Source organism: Ovis aries, chromosome 9, assembly GCF_016772045.2.
Source record: "Ovis aries strain OAR_USU_Benz2616 breed Rambouillet chromosome 9, ARS-UI_Ramb_v3.0, whole genome shotgun sequence".
In the NCBI taxonomy this organism is placed as follows: Eukaryota; Metazoa; Chordata; class Mammalia; order Artiodactyla; family Bovidae; genus Ovis; species Ovis aries.
In genome coordinates, this window is record NC_056062.1 from 86,800,937 (window position 1) to 86,823,480 (window position 22,544).

The 22,544-nt window shown below is 35.5% G+C and overlaps 1 protein-coding gene across 1 annotated transcript in view; it reads right to left on the reverse strand.

Annotated features, from left to right (window-relative positions):
• Positions 1-1,301: 1,301 nt before the first annotated feature.
• The window catches only part of RIPK2 (receptor interacting serine/threonine kinase 2), a 34,738-nt gene continuing 13,495 nt past the window's right edge, over positions 1,302-22,544 (reverse strand). Inside the window, exons 3-11 of the mRNA XM_012184164.5 lie at positions 21,582-21,737; positions 16,411-16,568; positions 15,398-15,447; positions 14,410-14,571; positions 9,792-9,877; positions 6,806-6,889; positions 5,679-5,772; positions 3,616-3,771; positions 1,302-3,041 (exon numbers count right to left, since the gene is read on the reverse strand). Coding sequence (XP_012039554.1) covers positions 2,698-3,041; positions 3,616-3,771; positions 5,679-5,772; positions 6,806-6,889; positions 9,792-9,877; positions 14,410-14,571; positions 15,398-15,447; positions 16,411-16,568; positions 21,582-21,737 — 1,290 coding nt within the window. The 3' untranslated portion in view covers positions 1,302-2,697. The remainder of the gene's footprint in view (positions 3,042-3,615; positions 3,772-5,678; positions 5,773-6,805; positions 6,890-9,791; positions 9,878-14,409; positions 14,572-15,397; positions 15,448-16,410; positions 16,569-21,581; positions 21,738-22,544) is intronic.

Here is a 22,544-nt window from a genome sequence, read left to right on the forward strand (position 1 = left end):
TGGGCTCTTTTCATCCTTTGGTGTATAGGGCAGCTTCTGCACTTGCCTCTGAAGCTCCTCTGTCCTGGCAGACCTCCCCGCCAGTGAAGGAAGTTCCCAGGATGAGGAAATATTTCCCCAGTTCTCTCCAGGCAGATCCTGTCCAGATTCCTCTCCTCCCTCTCCCCTTTATCTTACCTGGTTATCTGGGGGTCTCAGTTGTAGCCTAGGTTGTATGAGATTTCCTGCAGACTTTCAGTACGTCTTCTGCAAGGATTGCTTCACAGGTAGATGTATTTTTTATGCATTAATATTTGTGGAAGGAAGTGAGTTCCATACCCCCCTGTCATCTTGATCCCCTTCTCTCTGTTTCTTAAAACAAAAGGTCTCAAACATCAGAGACTGAGTCTGAGTGGTAGGAAAGATCTGAGTGAGTTAGGGACCATGAGTTGGTACGTTTCACAAGTTCTGGCTGATTTTCATGCAGCTGCTCTGCAGACCAATCTTCTGGGTAGCACTGCCTTAACATATAGTGCAGAGTGCGTGAGCATTACCTGTTACTACCTATTTAAAAAATAGATTAGAAAAACGGTGACACATGTAGGTCATCTTCAAATGAATTCAAAAAGTTACAAAACAATTCAAAGTTACAAAATTCCTGCTAAACATTGTTCCTGAAGTCCTCTCTTTTTACTAAAGGGGATAAAGGATGATAGCACAATTTTAACTTTCTCCTTTACTTAACTAGAAGATTTGACTAAAAAGAACTTCCTATGTGACTAAAATGTTAATTTAGTGCTGTGTGCATACTACCTAAAGCAATCTCATCCACTACCAGCTGTGTTCGCATTACATCTTGGAAGTGTGATTTCAAGGAAACCTCTTCCTTCTCTCTTCTCCAGCTTTCATTCCAGTGACATTCACTGAGGAGATATTCAGACAGCGTCTGTGCCAGGCCCTGTGCTATACCGACAGGTCAGACTCAGAATACCCTGTGGCACCTTCCCCTAAACATCACTGCATTATCAGGTATTAGTATAATGGAAACTGGCTGCTGAGACTGCAACAATTCTACTAGGTACTGAGAGCTCACTGTAGATTCATCTTGATCCTTGTCATCACCATCTTCGTCAATACGTTGTTATTACTCATGCAGAAAAAGTCTGCAGAGCTGAAATGGACGACTGTATCTGTGCTTCCCATATATTAAGTTAGGGAAGAAAGTGGCTGATACGCACGTAGTCCTAAGCATACAGACTGGAAATCTTGAGTTTTTAGATCTGGGCAGAAAATGAAAAACAAAAAACAAACAAAAAGAAAAACCCAGGGCGAAGTTCACTTTATCAATCCAGATACCACATCATTAAACTGAGATAAAAGTTAATTTGAAGCCATCAAGATTCAAAATAATAAAAAAAACTGTATAAAGGGGAAAACCTCCAAATGATTTTCTCCCTCATTTCCCAAATTAAATCTTTATCCAGACACTTTAAAAATAAGATATAATAAAAGATAGCTCATATGCGTGGTTTCTGCCTTTCCCTAGTAACTGCCATATTTCTCAGAGACATAGTAATGAGGCACCAGAGGCCCAGCTCCAAAATGGAGACTAAAATACCTATTTTAATAAAACATTTAATTGCCTCAATGACATCTACTGATTTTACTTTTTTCAAACCGTGGGTCATACTGTATAGCCCAACTTCAAAGTTTGTCCTTTCAAATTTATCTTATATCACACTTTTTGCTGACATTGCTAATAAACATTTTCAGAAAAGGGCTATTATTCCTTATTAGTTTTCACCTTAGTGACATAACCCATTAACCAAAAAAAAAAAAGCAAAACACCTCACACTGTATATATCATTGATTTGAACAAGAAAATGAAAAAAAAAATAGCTCTAGTAATATTATATAGCAATCAAAACTTATTAATTAAGCTTGAATGTGATCTGGAAGGCTTCACATGATGTACTAAATGCAAAAATCAGGTTGAAGTATGATGTGTTATAACAATGATAATATTAAGAAACAATCCTTCCCCAAACGAGCATATATTTCAAATATGAACAGGAAGAAAGCGATAGAATGATACATATCAATCTGTTAATTTTGGCTGTTATCTTGGTTGTTAGTTCAGGCTAGAAACAGGAGTAAAGCACATGCTGAAGGATTGTTTTTCTTTATACGCTGTACTCCTTTATCTTTGAAACAATCTTTTAAAGAGGTCAATAAATAACATTTAAATGTGTAATGTGGATAACAGAGCTTAATGAACAACTCTGAAGAGGACTGGAACCCAAGACTGTAGGATAAGAATGCTATACTACCTCTGATTTAAGTCTAAGGGGTACACTTCAAAAAGCCAAGCATCTCAAACAACAAATAATCCACAAAGAAAGTGTATGTGAAAATGGTTTCCATGAGAAACACGTGGAACCTGAAAACATTACTTTGTATAAGAAACATATAATTATTAATTGAAAAAATATTTTAATTAACCAAAGATAAAAATTGAACTGTGCAGCAAAACACAAACTTTCTACTGTATTAATTAAAAAAATACTATAATATCATGGAAGGAAACTAATATTTATCTGAAGAAGAAACTGCATTAAAGTTTTAAATACTCAAATGAATCTCATGAAAACAACTTTATCAAGGCAAAAAAAAATATAAATTACTTGTTTATACACTGACTTCTTTTCTTGGAAGGAGTTACTTTTTATGGCTTTTATTGTGAAAGAAATTTAAAGATGGTGATTGAGAAAGCACAAGTATTTCTGGGTAAGGCTGAAGACCCATTTGCTTATTATCTTTCAACTTTTGTACTATCACTCTGGCAAATTCTTCTCCTTGAATGTCAGTGATATCCAATAACTGTCTGACTTTTGAGGTCCTTGTAGGTTTGGTACTAATGAGTTCATAGTCCTCCTTCATTATCAAGTCTCTGGACAGGAGGGCGTCTAGAGATTGGTTAAGGCAGGCTTCAGTCATCTGGCTCACAATGTCTTCCCTTTTACTCTGGATCCACTGTTGGGCTATACCAGGCTGAAATCGCCCTGTAGAAAAGCAATGACAGGTAAAAAAGTGGGGACAGATACATAGCTATGAGTAAAATCAGATGATAAACAAAATAATAAGACATAAAATCTAATTTTTCTGTAATTATGCTAATATGGAACAGCACTATTTTGAAGGATGCTATTAATTTTCAGGAACAAATCTGATATTTGGGTTATCTCCTCCCTTCCCCTCCAAGAAAATGCACTGCAGTTTTACTCTTTGTAGGTCATGGAGGCAAAGGTAACTTTTTTTCAGATTTTTTTTTTAAACATAAAGGATACTTGAATATTTGATAAATAAAAATATATTAACTTTAGTGACATATTAAGTCACACCTCCTCTGAGCCCTCCCTCCCTAGATAGACGTTCATGGAATACCATTTAGGCCTGTGTTTACATGTTAACATTCTTGTCTTCAGGGATTGGGAGTGCTTCCCTATTTACAGTACATATATAACATACTGAAGAATACTGAACATTAAATAGTGTATCTATTGAATATACAGTTGGGATAGCACAGTTGTGAGGTAAACGGCATCATTTACAAAGCGTTTCACAGCACGGATTTACCTGAGTTTCCCTCAACTGAGAGAGGATTCACTATTGCTGAAGAGCATGGGGCAGTCCTGTGGTTACAGAACGCTGCCCGATGATCCACACAGATGTCTCTGTCCTGACTGTGAATCACTGAACACGGACACAGCGCAGAGAAATCTTCAGTTTTTCCTATAAAACACAACATCTCCATTAGGGGTAGAATATTCCTATTAGCTAAAATATGAATGTCTGGATCACACAGAGGGTGGAATTTAATTGTCTTTTCATTTTCATTGCATAAGCTCATCCATAAACCTAACTCACAAGTAAATAGTTTTTAGATCAAAAAGGTTTATGATGAATTTTTTTTAAACCATATTTCTGTCTGTGCTTGTCTGTCCTATATAAATTATAAATCATAGGATTTTACTTCTTTATATCGTATCATATTTTTCCTTTTGTGTCATCTTCCCCCTTCCGTACTTCAAACGTGTCTGGTGAATTTATATATATGTCTTGCCAGTTTCCTTTGGCAATCTTATTAAACATCAACGTCTCAATGGTCACCTCTCTTCCCAAATCCATGTAATTGAATTTTCTGTCTTCACTGAACCTTAAGTCTTGGATTTTCAACAGGATATAACCCTCATATGTGCCTGTGTTTACATGTTCACCTCAAACTGTAAAAAGTTAAAAAAAATTATTCATCTTAGCTCTAAAACTCATTTCAACTCCTATTTCTGTTAATAGCACCAATGTTCTTCCAACTAAACTTGTTCAAAGCTTTAGCTTTATGTTCATCTTTTTTTTTCTCTATTCCCTCCTACAAGTGAAAAGCTGTAGTCCTATCAGTGTGTCCTCTGTAATGTTTCTCACACCGTTCTCCGCTTCTTATACTCTGGAGAAGGTTTCATAATTTCTCATGGAGTACATTAATAGACCAATAGACTCCTAACTCAGAGAAGGCGATGGCACCCCACTCCAGTACTCTTGCCTGGAAAATCCCATGGACGGAGGAGCCTGGTAGGCTGAAGGCCATGGGGTCGCCAAGAGTTGGGCACAACCGAGCGACTTCACTTTCACTTTTCTGCATTGAAGGAAATGGCAGCCCACTCCAGTGTGGAGAATCCCAGGGATGGGGGAGCCTAGTGGGCTGCTGTCTACAGGGTGGCACAGAGTCGGACACGACTGAAGCGATGCAGCAGCAGCAGCAGTCTCCTAACTGGGCTCCCCACCTCGAATCTCCTTTCCCTTCCAAAATATCCTACATATTCCAGCCAGGATGAATCTTTCTAAAGCAAAAAAGTTTATCATGTCACACATACCCTTGTTCAAAAATTTGCAATAGTTGTTTCCTACTCAAGCAAATGAGTCCAAATGGCTTAGCCTAGTATTAGAATTCGTCCTGATGACTCCACCCTCCTCATCTTTGATGACCTTTCATTCACCGTCTTCGCCAGCTAGACCCAACTACTCACTGTTCTCTGGGTTTTCTTGCTTCTTTGCCTCTATGTAGCTCCTTTTGCCTGGAATGCCCATCCTTTATAACTACAGATCCAACTTTCAGCCAGAAATAATTTCTTCGTGATGACAACATGGTGTAGTAGAGTGACATGAAAATATTTATCAAAAAGACCTGGGTTCAAATCTTGGATTTGCCAGTTACTAACTATGTGATCCAGCAGTCTTGATCTTAAGAATCTGTAAAATGAGGAATATCTCCCTCACAAGGTTGTTGTGAAAGTACTTTGTAAAAAATGTTACTTTTCCACTATACTACCATAGCTCTACATCCCTATATCTCATACAATATATTGCTTTTTATCTAATACTATGGTGACTGAGAAATATTTTTGTTCTTTCTTATAAGATATTAAAAAAAATATTTCTGTAGTGTCTAACAGAATGCTTTTTATACTTAAATGTATTTAACATCCCATTACTATTTTTACATCTTCAGACTGTCACTTTTAAAAAATAAGTTATGAATGCAAACGAAAGACATGTTCCATACGAACCATGACTACCTGCAAGAATATGATCTTGAAAGAAAATTGAAAACTTGTAAGTAATAACTGACTGAAAAATATACACACCAGATAAAAAGTCATCGTCTTGAGGAGTTGACAGGGACACTGAGGTTCCAGGAGAACCACTAGTTTTATGGAGCTGAGAGGATCCACATGATTCCTAAAATAAATAGAAGATAAATTATTTATGTTAATGCAAAATTATTTAAAAAGTTATACAGCTTTAATTTCTAAACAGGTCTTGCTTTTGGCTTATTATAAACAAAGACTCAAGACTAACACAAATTATACTTTACAAAATTAAACACATATATGAAATAAAAAGCAAAGTGAACTTGATTTATCAGGTCAATTGAGTGGGTGGGGCAATAGTTAAATATATTAGAAACCATTATTTTTTCAATATTTTGTATATAATCTCACAGACTGTCCAACTGATGAACAACTAGAGATCTGTAACTCTGATTACCTGATACTGATTCAGATCAAATGCCTATTCTCAAGCCTCAGGCTCCTTCAACACGGAGGAGCAGAAATTCATGGAAGAAGTAATATTGAACTTGGCTCCAATCCTAGCTGTGTTGTGGAATTACTGCCTAACCTTTGACAAGTCATTTAAATAATCTGGTCCTCAGGTTCTTTCTGTATACCTATCTAAAAGCGTGCATGTATGGGCTCAAAGATCCAAGAGACAGCATATGTAAAGACTATATACTGTGTTTTATGGTTCATTTTGAAGGTATTATTACTTTTCTGAATCTGTATAGAGAACATATATATTCCTAAAAGAAATGATTAATATGAAATAATTCTGAATAAATGCTACTAAAGAAATCCTTCTATTTGAATAGCCACATAAATAGCATTTTCCCTTTATCCAGTCATTGTAAGAAGTTAAGAACAAAGCAGGTAGTACAGCTTATAGTGGCAGAAGTGTATCAGTGATTTGCGATGTACTACCCTGGGAAACCAGTCTTCACATAAAATGATGACAGGGACAGAATTCAATGCCTCAGAAAGAAGTGAGGACTGGGATTTGATGAGATGAACCAAACTGGAGACTGCCATCTTAAAATCCTAAAACCTCCCTGGACTTGAGCTTCTCATCTATAAAAGACCGAGATAGACTAAATGATTTTTCATATTCTTCTCACATTTTGAATTTAATTAGCATAATTTTTTTTTTTTTTTACCTCCTGTGGACCAGAATTTACAGGTATGTTCGGAGATAACTCCCTTTTCTTCTTGTCACTTAAGTGAACAGTTCTTGAAGCATTCTGTAACCGAAATACATACATACATACATCATACATGTGTTTGAATTAGAGGCGATTAGAAGGTTATATGAGTAAAATATAATCTACTTAACATATTTTATATGTTTATGCAAAATCAATGGAAAAAAAAGCTCAATCAGTTGAGAATATAATATCTAACATAAAGGTAGAGATAGTGTAGAATAGGGGAAATAACTTTAGAGATATATGCTTTGAATTCTGTCTCATATTACCTGGTTACCTTGAACAAATTCATCCTTTAAAATGGAATGATATTTACATGCAGGATCATTCCAGAGATTGAGATAATAAAGTACCTAGTTCAATCTAAGTACTTTATATATTTCAATTTGTGTGTATATCTATCTATCCATAATTATTAAGCATTTACTATATTTTAGGCACCATGATTCTAAGTACTATTATTATTTCTATTTTAATGATAAGAAGTTGAGGGCTGGACTAAGTAAAGGAGGCATAGTGACCTAACAGAAAGATGGGGGCCAATCAGATCTGATCAGAATGCCAGGAACTCTGTCTGATTCAGGGCATGAGACTTAATCTTGGTTTACTTATCTGTAAACTATTTTTGTGGATTACTGCAGCAAGGATTAGAAGTAATATATGCAGAGGCCCTAAAATTACTTTGTAAGCATTTGATAAATGATATCCATTAATAAGCAGATGATTTGTTTAATTGCTACGCGTTTGTACTAAAATCATTTAGTGATTCACTCCTGTCTCTTTAAGCCAGGTTTGGATTAGCTGCCATCACTATTGAGTGATTTAAAAACAAACACATCAGTCTGTTTTTCTTCCCCAAACCAACATAATATCAGCTGCTCTACAGAACTTTAGAAATTGGTGGGATCCATACCCAGCCCTTCATTATTCACACTTAACAACTGTCTGCTCTGTAACACATCTAAGAACTTTTAAGAGAAAAAAACTACTATTCATCTGTGTACATAATCTATCTGACAGTATTTTGCACATAGCAGTCGATAGCAGTCCATAGCAGATTTTTATATGAACTGTTTAAATTCATCTTTAGATCCATTTCTGTTACATAAATCTTTTCTGTGCTTTTAAATTTATTAAAATACTTCTGATTATGCAATATCATTAATTACAAACATCATTTTTCATAAATGATCAGTTAATTAAAGTTATTTATGAGTCAGACCCTAGAAAGAAATACAATGAAATATGAAGAAAAAACTTTGATTCAGTTTTTACTATTGAAGATATAAGAGACGCTATCCATGAAAACATGTATTATAGGAGCCAGTTCAAAGAAAAAATGAAAAAATGTACGAAATTCAAACAAAACAACTCACCCCAAATGGTGATATTTTCAGAAATTTCTTTATGAAAAATCTTATTATCTTATTAAATCTGTATTCTATTCTTGGCCCTGCCATTAGCTAGCTGTGTAGAGTGTTATGTGACTTACTTCCCTATACCTCAGTTATTTTGTCTATAAAATGGAGATGATATTCTTTCCCTAAGAGTTTTACAGAATTGATACAAAGATTCCAAAAAAAGAAAAGCGTAACTAAAACAACTCTGAGTGAAAACAATACCGCAACTTAAAAACACTGACTAAAGACAGTAATGCTATTATTAAATGATATTCAAGTATTTGAAAAATAAACACTTTAAATTACTTTATTTAAGAAGCAAAAATCTCTCCCCCTAAATTAACAGTTTTAAACACAGATCCTAGTATTTAAGTTGGTTGGGGACAAAAAAGGAACTGAACTGCTTCTCTTCCAGTTCAGTTTCTTATAATCAAGGTTGTAGGAAAGGTACAAGAAAACAGATCCTTCTATCCACCTTTGCTTGGCAGAAGAGCAGCAAGTTGTAAGGAGAGAAAAGGGAACTGAAAAGACAAAGCAAAAAGAAATATTATCAGAAGTTTGTTTCTACTGAGAAGTGGAAAGACTGGAATGTTCTGGAAAAGACCATCTACTCAGAAGCAGGGAAGTCAATTAAAATTTATCAAAATATTAAAACACAGTTCCTCAAAACATTCAGGCACTAATATTGCCAACATTTTTTTAAGTTTGAGTGAGGGCAGTTGTTTCCTTTATGTACTTTCCTTTTAAACCAAAATTTTATGGTTATCCTTTATGCCCTTTCCTTTTAAACCAAAATTACATTAACAGATCCACAAACTGCAAGAGGCAAGCAATGTCATTTAGTGGGAAACCCAGCAAGTGTTAAACTAAGCTGACTTTGTCCCCAAATAACTGTAGTTGCTTTTTAAACAATTTTTGATAACAGCAAGAAAACCCTGCAGTAATAGGTCCCTTCAGTTGTTCTGATTTACAAGAGCCAGAATGAGTAAATGAGACAACCATTCTAGGTAATTCATATCAACTGCTACTTTGGTCCATGCACAATGGAGTGTCTGAGTGGGAAAACAAAAAAAAAAAACACACAAGCAATAAAACATTCACATTTTGGTCTCAATTATTAATAAAAATTCTATAGCTTAATTTGGCAATAAACATCTGAAAAACCCAAGAAACCTGAATAAAGATAAGTACAATAATCCAGGCATCTTTTACTGTGTATGTATCAAAACTTTTGGGAAATAAACACAGATTAAACAACAACAACTGTGGTAATTTAGGGTGATAATTATACACAATTCAGGCACTCATTGCACATTTCAAATTTACATGTGATATATGGGAGGTCTGAAAATGTCTTGGAAATCTGGAGGTGGCTGTTTGAATAAAATGGAGAAGTTCTTTGGTGACAGATTTAAGACCGCATTCATATTCTCTAATAAATTCTACTGCCTCAGTACTGTAACCTCTAAAAAAGAACTAAACTAAAAGTCTCCATGATTTAAAGTTTTACATTTCTAACATTTCATATGATAATTTACCTTTGTTTTCTTTAGCTGAATAACAGCTTCAAGAAAAGTTATCTCTTCAAATGTTCTCAAAACTGGTTCAAGTTCTATTAAACATTCTAAATGAGAAAAAAAGAGCTCAGGTTGCTTATAACCATTAAAATGAAAAACATAAATGCTAATATTAAGTGATAAGGCCTTAAGTCAATTTTTTCCCAAACTGACGACATTCAAAATCATTAGAATGTTTACTGCCAAAATGTTTATTATAGGCATAAAGATAGATATATCTAAATAAAGACAGATCAACGGAATATAATTGAGTCTAAAAATAAGCCTTTGCAAGTATGGTCAATTATTTTTTGACAAAGTTGCTAAGATAATTCAACAAGGAAAGGACAGTCTTTTCAACAAATGTTGGATACCCACACGAAAACAGATTTTAGACTCTTACCACACAACATACACAGAATTAACTTGAAATGGACTATGCACCATGGACAGAGGAGCCTGGTGGGCTACATACCATGCGGTTGCAAAGAGTGGGACGTGACTGAAGTGACTTAGCATGCATACACGGACTATGCACCTAAATATAAATATAAGTGGAAATCTTCATTGCCTTGAGTTAGGCAAATAATTCCTAGGATATGGTATCAGAAACAGGATCCATAAAATATCTTTGATAACTGGACTTCAAAAATGTTGAAACATTTACATTAAGAAAAATGATGCATTAGGAAAAACAATGCAATTAAGAAAAATGAAAAGACAAGCCCCAGACTGGGAGAACACTTTTACCTATCATGGATCTGGTAAAGAACTTATATCTAGAACAGAAAAAGAACTCTAACAACTTAAGACAAATAACCCAATTTAAAAATGAGAAAAGGATTGAATTTTAGCAAAGGGGACATACAAATAGCTAAAAAGCACATGAAAATATGCTTAAACACCATTAGACATTAGGAGATGCAAACTAAAACTACAGTGAGGTATCACTCCATACTCACTAAAATAGATGTAATAAAAAAGACAAAATAACAAGTACTGACAATGAGGCAGAGAAAAGGAAAACCTCCCACGTTGCTGGCAGGAACGTATCACGATGCAGTTGCTTTGGAAAACAGCTTGGTGATTTCTTTAAAATGAAGGATAAATTTACCACACAATCAAGCAATTGCACTCATAGGTCAGAGAAATGAAAACATATGTTCACATACACACGTGCATATGAACAGCCACAGCAGTATGATTAATAATAGCCAACAAGGAGAAACATCATAATTCTGCTATTACTACAGTAATATATAGACATGCTGCTCAAGTGAGAGGTCAGGGCTCCAGAAATAAAACTGAGCATCAAGAAGGTAGAGATGGTATAAAAGCCACGGTTTGGACTGCATTGTCTAAGGGAGAAAGTGCAGTAAAGAACCCATATTTAGCTCTAAGCCATTTTCAACAGTTAGAAACTGAGCAGAGGAAGAAAAAAAGAGAGAGGAAGAGATGATAACAGGGAGGGAAGCATGATCGCTTGTGCCTTGGAAGCTATCAAGGGGAAAGTTTCAAGGAGGGAAGGAGTCAGCCAAAACTACTATTGAGAGGCTGAGATAATCAGTATTTCAACACTGCTTTCCTTGGTAACTTGAACAAACACAGCTTTAGTGGCAATATGAAACAGAAGACTGCTGTAAGGCTGTTAATAAACAAATTAGAAGGGAAGAAGTAGAGACAACAAGTATGGACAATTCCTACCAAGTGTTTAGATCCAAATTCAAGTGGAAAAATTCGGTGGTAGCTGAAGGATGATAGGGGGTCAAGAATTTCTGTCCTATATAAAGGTAGGATCTAATAGTATAACAGATCGGTATGACAGACGAAGGATCCAGTGCACAGGCAGAGACTGGCAATGCAAGAGCAGAGAGAGAATGTTAAGGGACAGACTGCTGCAGAGAGGAAGAGATGGCATCCAGAGACGAAGAAACACCGCTGAGAGCTGTATAAGGACACTTTTCTTTCCACTGTAAAAGAGAGAAGCAGGAAGACAGGTCAAGTACAACTAAATTGATGGATCTGGTAGTGGGACTATGAGGGAGTTCTCTCTCATGGTTTCTATTTTCTCAGTGCTCAAAAGAAACATGGAACATGAGGTGTAGGAAGCTTAAGAAGGGAAGATAAGGTACAATATGGATTACCTCTGTCTTCTCTTCCTGAGTTCAGAATCTATTAAGAAAAGCTACACAATTATGACAGGTGGTGATCAAAATAACACCCTTACTACAGATAAAAACTAAATGGAATTATATCCCTTTTCAGATCTGTAGCATATAGGCTTACTAGTAATGTTTTGCCCCTTCAACTGAGTTTTACTCACTCAGCTACAGGCCTCACCTGCTTCCATATGGGGAAGCAGAAAAATGTATGCATCTTTTAGACAACCTAACTTCAAAAGTAGGAGAAAACTGAGAATGGATTAGCTAAGTATGCTTAGTTTTTCTCCAAAATTAACGGATGAGCAGGAGCGTTGAGGGGCAGACAGAAGCTGGAAATGTTCCTCCCATGCTCCTCTTCTTGGAGACTGAAACAGGATTTCATCTCCACTTTGGGAACATAAAGTATGGAACTTACGCATCTCCTACAGTAGTTCAAGATGATTATCTAGGACAGTAATTTTCAAACTTTTGGGTCTCACAACTTCAAAATTATCCCAAAGAGCTTTTGTGTATATTGATAGTGTCTACTGACATTTACTACATTAGACATTAAAACTGAGAACATTTTAAAACATCAGAGTATATGAAAATACATTACATTATCCCAATGACATCATCACACCTCATTCAGTCTCTGGAAACTATTTTTCCAGAGGATGAGCGTGAAAAGGGAAAATAATACCTTAGTATTTATTAGTTTGAAAAAGTTTTGATTTTGTGAATCCTTTATAAGTCTCAGGGACCAACCCCACCTCCAGGGTCCCTGTACCACAACTTAAGAATAGGTGATCTATGAGAATGTATTTGAAAACATAACAGAATGCTAAGTAGTGTTTAGAGTTCAGTTTTAGCTATTAAAGAAAAACCAATGAATTTGATTTCTGGACAAGATGAAGCAACAAGGACCAATTCATCCTCCTGTCTTAAATATCCAACAGTCAGACAAAATGCATGAAACAGTGGTTATTAAGACACTAGGTATCAGGCAACAAAAAGGGACAGTGATCTCTGAGTGAAGAGAAATAACTGAGGTGAGCTCTACCACAGCCTGACTGCCCAAGCATCCTGCCTTGAGAATTTCCAGCTATACTACAGGGATAGGCAAATAAGGTGAGGCCTGGTGGAACCTCAAAGCTGAAGACACAGGGATTAGAGTTAGGGCAGACCAAAGCAGAGAGAGTTTATGGGACACTGTAGGAAAGAGAAGTAGTACACGTAGAGAGAACTCCAGAGATCTGCAGAACATTCCTCTCAAATATTCAGCAGCACTGACCAATGCAGGACGTAGAAGTCACTAAGCCCGAAGCCAGTGTTTTCAATAAACAATAGGGAAAAGCTAGGAAGTTTGCAGAGAAGTTAAGTGAGTATTAGTCTTAGTCCTAGAGAAGAGAAAAAACTATTAGTTGCTCAACTGTGTCCAACTCTTTGCGACCCTACGGACTGTAGCCCACCAGGCTCCTGTGTCCATGGAATTCTCCAGGCCAGAATACTGCAGTGGGTAGCCATTCCCTTCTCCAGGGGATCTTCCTGACCCAAAGAATCATACTGCAATGCAGGAGACCAGGGTTTGATCCCTGGGTGGGGAAGATCCCCCGGAGAAGGAAATGGCTACCTACTCCAGTATTCTTGCTGGCGAGAAGTAAAGTAAGTTTTGACTAATGGCATGATCTTCAGAAAAGCCAGAATCCTTAGGGAATGGAGAAGAAATTACAGTTTGAAAACGGCACTGGGGACAAAAGATATATATATATATATCTCCTATTAAATGGTGCTTGGAAATAAGAGAGAACATGCTAATCCATTATTACAGCAAATTTTGATTTTGAGCACAATGCGGATAAGCACTAGACATAAGTTTTGAATGCAAAGTATATTTAATTTTTTTTCTAGCTGGAAAGAAGATTCCCAGTCTATAGCTTGTCTTTTCATTTTCTGTAGCATCTTTTGAAGTGTAAAATTTTTCAATTTTTTTGAAATTATCAAAAATTTTTTAATAGATCTTGTTTTTGATGTTATATATAAGAGCTCTTGGCTCAATCCGAGGTCATGAAGATTTTCTATGTTTACATTTAGGTGATGATCCATTCTACCTCTAATTCTATCTGATTTTTTGATTTCCAGGATTGGTCTAGAGATTCTACTCTTGCCCTTCTCTGATCAATTTTTTTACACAGTAGCAAATAGCTCCTAAACTTAAATTTATCATGTTCTTTCTCTGAAAACTTGTATTTGGAATAACCTTCTAATCTTTTTATGATAGCCAACAGTCTCTCCTTACCATTTCAATTTCATCATCTAACAACTAAATAAAAAAAACAACAACAACAAATTTTTTGACTTCATCATCTAACTTGTGTGACTGTTCAAGTAATACTTTATTTACAGCATATTTGGTATTTTTGCAATTCAAAAGGTCCAGATTAAAACTGTACACTTACTTAAGAAAGACGGTCTTTCATCTGGATTTTGCGCCCACCCACTTTCTATTAGAGAGATCATAAGTGCTCGATGAGGTATATCAAGTGGCAAATTTTCTTCATTAGTGTCAGGTCGATATCCTTGTGACACACTATACATAATCTGCAAAGGATTGGTGACGTCTGTCAAAACAAATGAAAATATGTTTCATTCATTAGAAATAATTATGATCTAACATATTAATTACATTCTAAGCTCAACCAAATGAAAATCAGAGAATCTTAAAAATCTTAGGTATAATTCATTACCTCCCTTTCTGTCAAAGGAATATTTATATCCCAGCTATTCCCAGACTTACAGGAGGAGTTTATAGCTTCACCTCTTTAATTCTGGGCTTGGCCACGTGATTTGATTTGGCCAATGGAATATGAAGACAGCAGAGCAAAGCAGAGCTCAGCAGAGCTGAGTAGAACTAGCAGAGCCGAGAAGTCACAGCAACTAATCATCTAGTGTGAATAAGAAATATTATAAATGTTTAGCTTGTTAGCTACTGAGATTCTAAGGTTGTTACACAGCAAACTGACCTAAACGAACCTCAAAGGAACAGACAACATTATCAGAAAATGTGAAAATTATTCTTCAATGTCTGCTGGTCTTTAAAGGAGCACTAATTAAATTTTCATATAAAGAATTTTATAGTTGGAATGAACCTTAGAAGAATTCAAAATTCTTATTTTGCAGATGAAAAAAATGAGGACTTAAAGAGATTCAGCGGCTTAATAATGGAGTTAATTACTATCAGAACAAAACAAATCTATATTTTTCTGATCCTTAATTCAGTATTTTCCAATATACATGGGATTCACCTTGATAAACTGTTATGTTTTTCTAGTGTGCTTTCCACAAAATGAATAGTAGATGGATTTAAAATAGGTGATCTTTATTTAGATAGTTCTGAGTGTGATTTACCAACATGATGTCATAATAAGGAAGTCAAAGTACACTTACCTTCAAAAGGCTGTTTTCTGGATAAGACTTCCCATGTAATAATTGCATAGCTGTTTAAGATAAAATATAGATATAGTAACTATGCATAATAAACTAAATAGTACTGATTTTAAAAGCTGACAGTGGAGATACCATTTTTGAAAATAATAATGTAGTGAAATGCTGCTTAAAGAATCACTATATAGAACCAAGATGCTGAATATTTATATAGTTTTACTTTGAAAGGAAAATAATTCAATTTGAAAAATTAGGAAATTAGTACAATAAAAACAAAGTAATAGGCAAGGATAACTTGTGGATGATTCATTAATACTATGTCCTTTAATTACATGATTTTATTACTCATACAAAATAAAGAGTAAAAAAAAGACTGTCTCATGTAGCCCTATTCTACTGACTTTTTTCTGGTGTGAGTACTGTCTCCTTTGGTAAAGTTAAATGTTATTCACACTTTTCCCTCCCTCTCTCAAGGTCACATATGATAAAAGCCCTTGAATATTATAAAATAATAGACAAGTTTTAATATTTTTTTAAGGATGTAAAAGTAGCTTAAAGCGAGGCACCTTTATTTTTATATGCTTTTATTTTTATTTTTTTGGCTGCTTTGCACAACTTGTGAGATCTGTTTCCTGACCAGGGATTAAACCTGGGTCATGGCAGCGAAATCTTAATCACTAAGGTGCCAGGGAGTTCCTTAAAGCAAGGTATTTTTAATTTGAAGACTATTAACCACTGCCTCTAATTTATTTTCACCACACCTATGAGAGAAGCCTAAGAATCATACTTTTAAACTGTAGCTTCAAAAAAAAAAAAAATGTAGCTGTAAAACTCTGATTGATTAATCTTGTGGAGAAGGAAATGGCAACCCACTCCAGTACTCTTGCCTGGAAAATCCCATGCACAGAGGAGCCTGGTGGGCTACAGTCCATGGGGTCGCAAACAGTCAGACACGACTTCGTGACTTTGCTTCACTTTAGGCAAAGTGAACTCTGAGGAAAAGTAACATACTGTACCTATATATATCATGCTTGACAGAAGCCCTCGCTTTCTGTCCGGGTTCATAGTTTTCAGGTGGCATATAGACAATCGTCCCTCCTTCTGGTGCAGACTTACTACTTCGTGATTGTGAAAGGGACATCATACGCCATTTTGATAAACCGAAATCTGCAATCTGGAAGGGAAAAGAGTAATTTAAATCCAGGAATTGTTTGCCTTTCTTTATATTTACTGTGTTTAGACATGAGACCAGAATAAATGGTATATATACACATATAAGCAACACAAACTGAGGGTTCAGCATAATATCACAAGTTTTAAAAGAAACTAAGATTTGAAAAATTAAACAGGAATACTTTTTGCGTTTAGAATAAAAGAATGGAATGAGTACATCCACTTTACTTTTTGTGATAAGTAGGTTTACATCATGTGCTTTCAAAATTTACCTATACCTCACAAAACTGCTAAACTACTCATATCTAATATGACCATCACTGTGTATATATTCTTCTTTATATGTGCTTAAAATAGTACTTTTATATTTTGAAATAAGCAAAATTCCATAAAGTATAACTCATTATAATATGATTTTTGCTTACCACAAAAAGAATATCTGTTGACAATAGTGTAGTTAGCAATATAACATATTCATGTCCATGCCAAGTGGTACCTAAAGAATTGTCAGCGACAGACATTCTGTACTTTTGACATGTCCTTTATAGTTTACTTCACTTGAAAATTTTGTGCAGATACTACACAATATTTTGTAGCTATCTAAAATGTTCTAATATTTTTAAAAATGGAGACAAAAATATAAGAACAGAAACAATATTTAATGAACAAAAAAGTATAAGGAAAGCTTTGAAGACATTTAGTTTAAATTACTTAGACCTTACACTGTGCCATTTAGGAGCTGACAGAGTGGAATGAGCTCCATCCACCATACCTTTTGTGTTTCAATCGTTTAACTCTTAAAATACTTACAAGCTTTAACAGAAGAAATAATTTCTTTAGTGTTTAGATGTATTTGAGATTAAAAAATTATAGCCCCACTCCAAAAAGGGATGGAGGACTATACAAATCTTTCATATATTACCATAATGAAAGGGTAAACTTAAGAAAAAAAATTAGAAAAGACCAAGAGAAAAAATGGTGCCACGACATGAAGAGCTAAACTGGACTGATTTCTAAAGGCAGTGCAAGATGTTATTCAGTCACTAAGTTGTCCAACTCTTTTACAATCCCATGGACTGCACCCTGCCAGGCTCCTCTGTCCAGGGGACTTCCCAGCAAGAATACTGCAGTGGGTTACCATTTCCTTCTCCAGGGGATCTTCCCAACCCAGGGATTGAACCCAAGTCTTCTGCATTAGAGGCAGATTCTTTACCACTGAGCTACCAGGGAAGCCCCACTCAGAACCGTATTTGACACATAATGGGTGAACCACATGTTAGTATTATTAATGTTTTATACACAGGAATAAACCTCTAAAGCTTACTCTTATTCATACAACACCAACAACACAGAATGCAGTTTGAAGGTCTTTAATCTAAACTTTTAGGTAGTATTAAGACTCTGGGCAACTGTATCCCAGTTACTCTTAATTGCTACTACAAACTCTTATTCCTCTCACTTATCCTCTAAAAGCAAAAACAGTGCTCCAGTTACAACACTGGCTAGGATAATAAACATTACTATGAGAAGGCAAAGAAGGCTGAGTGCCAAAGAATTAATGTTTTCAAATTGTGGTGCTGGAGAAGACACTTGAGAGTCCCTTGGATTGCAAGGAAGTCAAATCAATCAATCCTAAAAGAACTCAACCCTCAATATTCACTGGAAAGACTGATACTGAAGCTGAAGCTTAAATACTTGGACCACCTGATGGGAAGAGGTGACTCACTGGAAAAGACTCTGATGCTGGGAAAGACTGAAGGCCAAAGGAGAAGGAAATTAGACAGCATCGCCTACTCAATGGCCATGAATTTGAGCAAACTCTGGCAGTTAGTGGAGGACAGAGGAGCCTGGCGTGCTGCAGTCCATGGGGTCGCAGAGAGTCCAACACAACTTAGTGAGTGAACAGCAATAGGCTCTTATACCTGAACCATAAACTGCAGACTACTGGGCTAAGCACTGCTGCGAATAGAGCGCGCAGAAAATGCATTCTTAGTTTGTTTATGTGCTCCTTTTACTTCACATTTGTGTTTTGAAACCTTATCTAGAAGAATTAATCAGAATTCCCTTTATCAGTCAATTTAGTTTGGTTTTCACATGGAACTACATTTCTTCCCCTTCTCCATCACAAACATCATATACAAAAGACATGATTCATTAAATCTGGATCTTCCAAAGAAGAGAAAAAGTGAAGAATATGAGAGGGATACAAGTTCTATGGTTTCTTGAGGATCCTGAAATATTTGTCATTCAACAATGAAGACAGAGAATAGGAGCTTTTCATTTCTACACAAGATCTTAACATACATTTTAAAGGTAAAGGATCTTTTTAGTTCAAAACAGATGATAACACAACAAGAATTTATCACATAGCACAGAAAACTATATTCAGTATCTTATAATAACCTATAAAGGCAAATAATCTGAAAAATATATAAAATTGAATCACTTTGCTGTATAACTAAAATATAATACTGTAAATCAACTATACTTCAATTAAAAAAAATTTTTTAAATCAGAGGAAATTAAAACACTTTGCTCATAAAAATCATCACTAATCTTACCACCCTACCAGAATAGTTATTTTCATTTACATAATACTGTCTGTCTCTTTAAAACTATGAAGTTATCATCAGTAAGAAGCTATGAGGAAGAACCTCCAAGCATTCTGGTTTCCACACAGGACTGACAACAGGAGAGAAACCGGACATGGTGCATATAAATGCTTCCTTCACACAAGCCTGTCATGGGTTCATTTGCATTTAAGGTGTACTAATAGATGCTGACCAGCAGACCAACAAGTTGAACATGTTCTTTTTAAAGTAGAAGAGTCTTGATTGATCTTAACTAGTGGTAAAGATTTTTATTTTAGATACTATTAATATGTTTCTGATTATCATTATAGTGAGAAAATTTACTTAAAAAAAAAAAACCAAAAAACTAACAAGGTGTGAGGTTCCATTTAATCTCATCAAGTACTTCAAGAGAATTTTTGTATTTCATTTAAATGGCCCTTTCAAGAAGACAGGTAGATAGGATAACCTAATTATTCATGAGTCACTGAAACTCTTACTTTTAAGGGACATTTATAAAACAAAAAGTAGAGACACACAGGATACATATAAAAGAGTGTCACTAATTTATAAGAACTGTATTAGAAAGATCACAGTTTTGTATGTGCTAAAAGTAACAAAAATTAAAAAAAAACACACAAAGCCAAACTATTTTAAATTCTATTCATGTCAAATAAATACCATGGATACCCTACTCATCAATGAAAAAGAGAAATTAGGGATCGTCATCACCTATTACTTTGCTTGGGTCTTCTCTATCAGGAATGGTTTCTGGACTGAGATGAAGGAAATAAGGTCCAAGGAAGTTGAAAAATTTATATAGTACAAGTCTCAGTTCATTTTACATATATTTCAGGTTTAGTTAGAATACTAGCAAATACCTCCACGGTGCAGAACAGAAAATAGTATTTGTTGACGGTCTGTATGAACATCATGACCTGACCCATAGGAGAGAGGCAAACACAAAAGGTCCCAAGAAACTTGCCACCACCATCCACACCCTCTCGCATTTTAGTATAAAAGCAAAAGCCTGTTCTAGCTTGGGTGTGGTGGTTCTTTGGGACACTAATCCACCATTTTCTTGATCTACTGGCTTTCCAAATAAGGTAGCTATCCCTTGCCCCAACACCTCATCTGTTGATTTACTTGCTCTGTTGTGTGGTAAGCAGTATAAAGTTGGACATGGTGACAAGGACACTTAGGAAAGCAGTCAAAGAAGGACTTTTGTAACACTTGTATGAAAAAAAAGGAGAAAAATGGGCTAACAGTTCTTTTAGGAGTATGCCAAACAAAATGAATGCTTATTCTCCAAAAGTTCTAATTAATAAAAGGCCTGAACTTGACCTGAAGGGAGGTTTTTAGCACCATGTTGCGTAGCTCTGATTTGAGCACTGTAATGGTTAGAATGCCAGAATAAAAACTGTGATAAAACCAAATGCTGGTGAGGGTGCAGAAAAGCTGTGTCTTTCATACCTTGCTGGTGAAATGTATAATGGTGCAGCCACTGCAGAAAATAGGCAGCTACTTAAAAACCTAAACATACTTTACCATATGACCATGCAGTTAAAACTCTTGGGCATTTATCTCAGAGGAATAAAAACTTATGTTTGTTCAAAAAGTTGTATAGGACTATTCAATGGAGCTTTATTTTAACTGCCAAAGGCTAAAAATACCAAATCTCTCTCAATAAGTGAATGGTTAAACAACTCTGGTACACCCACACCATGGAATATTATTCACCAATGAACAAGAAAACAACTCAACACAAGCAAAGACTCCAATGGATCTCAAAGGCCTTACGCTAAATAAACAAAGCTGATCTCAAAATATCATACCCTGTATGATTCCATTGTCAAAACAACAAAATTATAGAAAAGAAAAGCAGATTACTGGGTGACAGCGGTTAGGGATGATGGAGGGAAGGTGAACATGCCTATAAAGGGATAGTGTGAGTGGTATCTTTGTTGTGATAGACTAGTGCTATATCTTGACTGCTGTAATAGTCACAGAAATTTACACCACATAAAGTGAAACAGAACTACAAACTACACATGTGTACTGTACCAATGTCAAATTCCTGGCTTTGAAATGGTACTATAATTATATGTGATGTAACCACTGGCAGAAACTGGGTTAAGGGTACATGAGACTTCTTTACTTTGCAACCACCTAAGAATCTCTAATAATTTCAAAATAAAAAGCAAATAAAGGTATACTTAACAATTTAAATTAAGAATATAATGACTCTGTATCTGAACCGTAGTTTTATGAATATCCGTAGTCTAGGAATAACTAACCCATTGCAGCAGGAAGAAGTGGCACTGAATTAGGGGCCATAGAAAAGGCAGAGATATTAAATTGGCAAGGTACAAAAAGTAACTAAAAGTCTTTAAAACTATTAAACACAAGGATGCAGATAAGCTTTTTTGAAAAACAGTAATTACCTTAACATGAAATTCATTGTCCAGTAAGATGTTTTGAGTCTTCAGGTCATGGTGAAGTAGAGGAGGATTCATATTGTGCAGGTAGTTTACACCTAGAGCAATCTCATGCAGAATACGAAATCTCAATGGCCAAGGAACCTCAGGATATTCGATTTTCTTCATATATATGAAAATAAATAAAACCAAAATCAATGGCCAAATTTATTTCCACTTTGAAAATGAAATATTCCATGAGGAATAGTATAAACTAAATATCTAGTATAACTAAGTTATAGGGCAAAATATACTTAATTTATTATATAGTATCTATTTGACATTCTTTAATATCCTTGGATCTTATTTTCCTTATAGAGAAAATAATGACTTTACAGTACTAATATTTCCTTTTAGTATATACTGGCAATGTCCTACATGGTATCGGGTCTCTCTCCAGTTGAGATAGCTTATTTTTATCTGTAAAACCCAGACACATATATTTATACTCGACATGTCTTCTCATTCCAGGTTGTTGTTCAGTTGCTAAGTCATGTCCCACTACTTGTGAGCCCATGGACTGCAGCATGCCAGTTGCCTCTGTTTTCTATTATCTCCTGGAGTTGGCGTTCAAATTCATGGCCACTGAGTTGTTGATACTATCTAATCATCTCATCTTCTGCCACCCCCTTCTTTTGCCTTCAATCTTTCCCGGCATCAGGGTCTTTGCCTATGAGTTGGCTCTTCCCATCAGATGGTCAAAGTATTTGAGCTTCAGCTTCAGCACTGGTCCTTCCAATGAGTACTCAGGGTTGATTTCTTTTAGGATTTACTGAATTGATCTTCTTGCTGTCTGAGGGACTCTCAAGAGTCTTCTCCAGCACCACAGTTGGAAAGCATCAATTCTTCGGCGCCCACCGTTCTTATAGCCCAACTCTCACATCCCTATGTGACTACTGGAAAAACCATAGCTTTGATTACACGGACCTT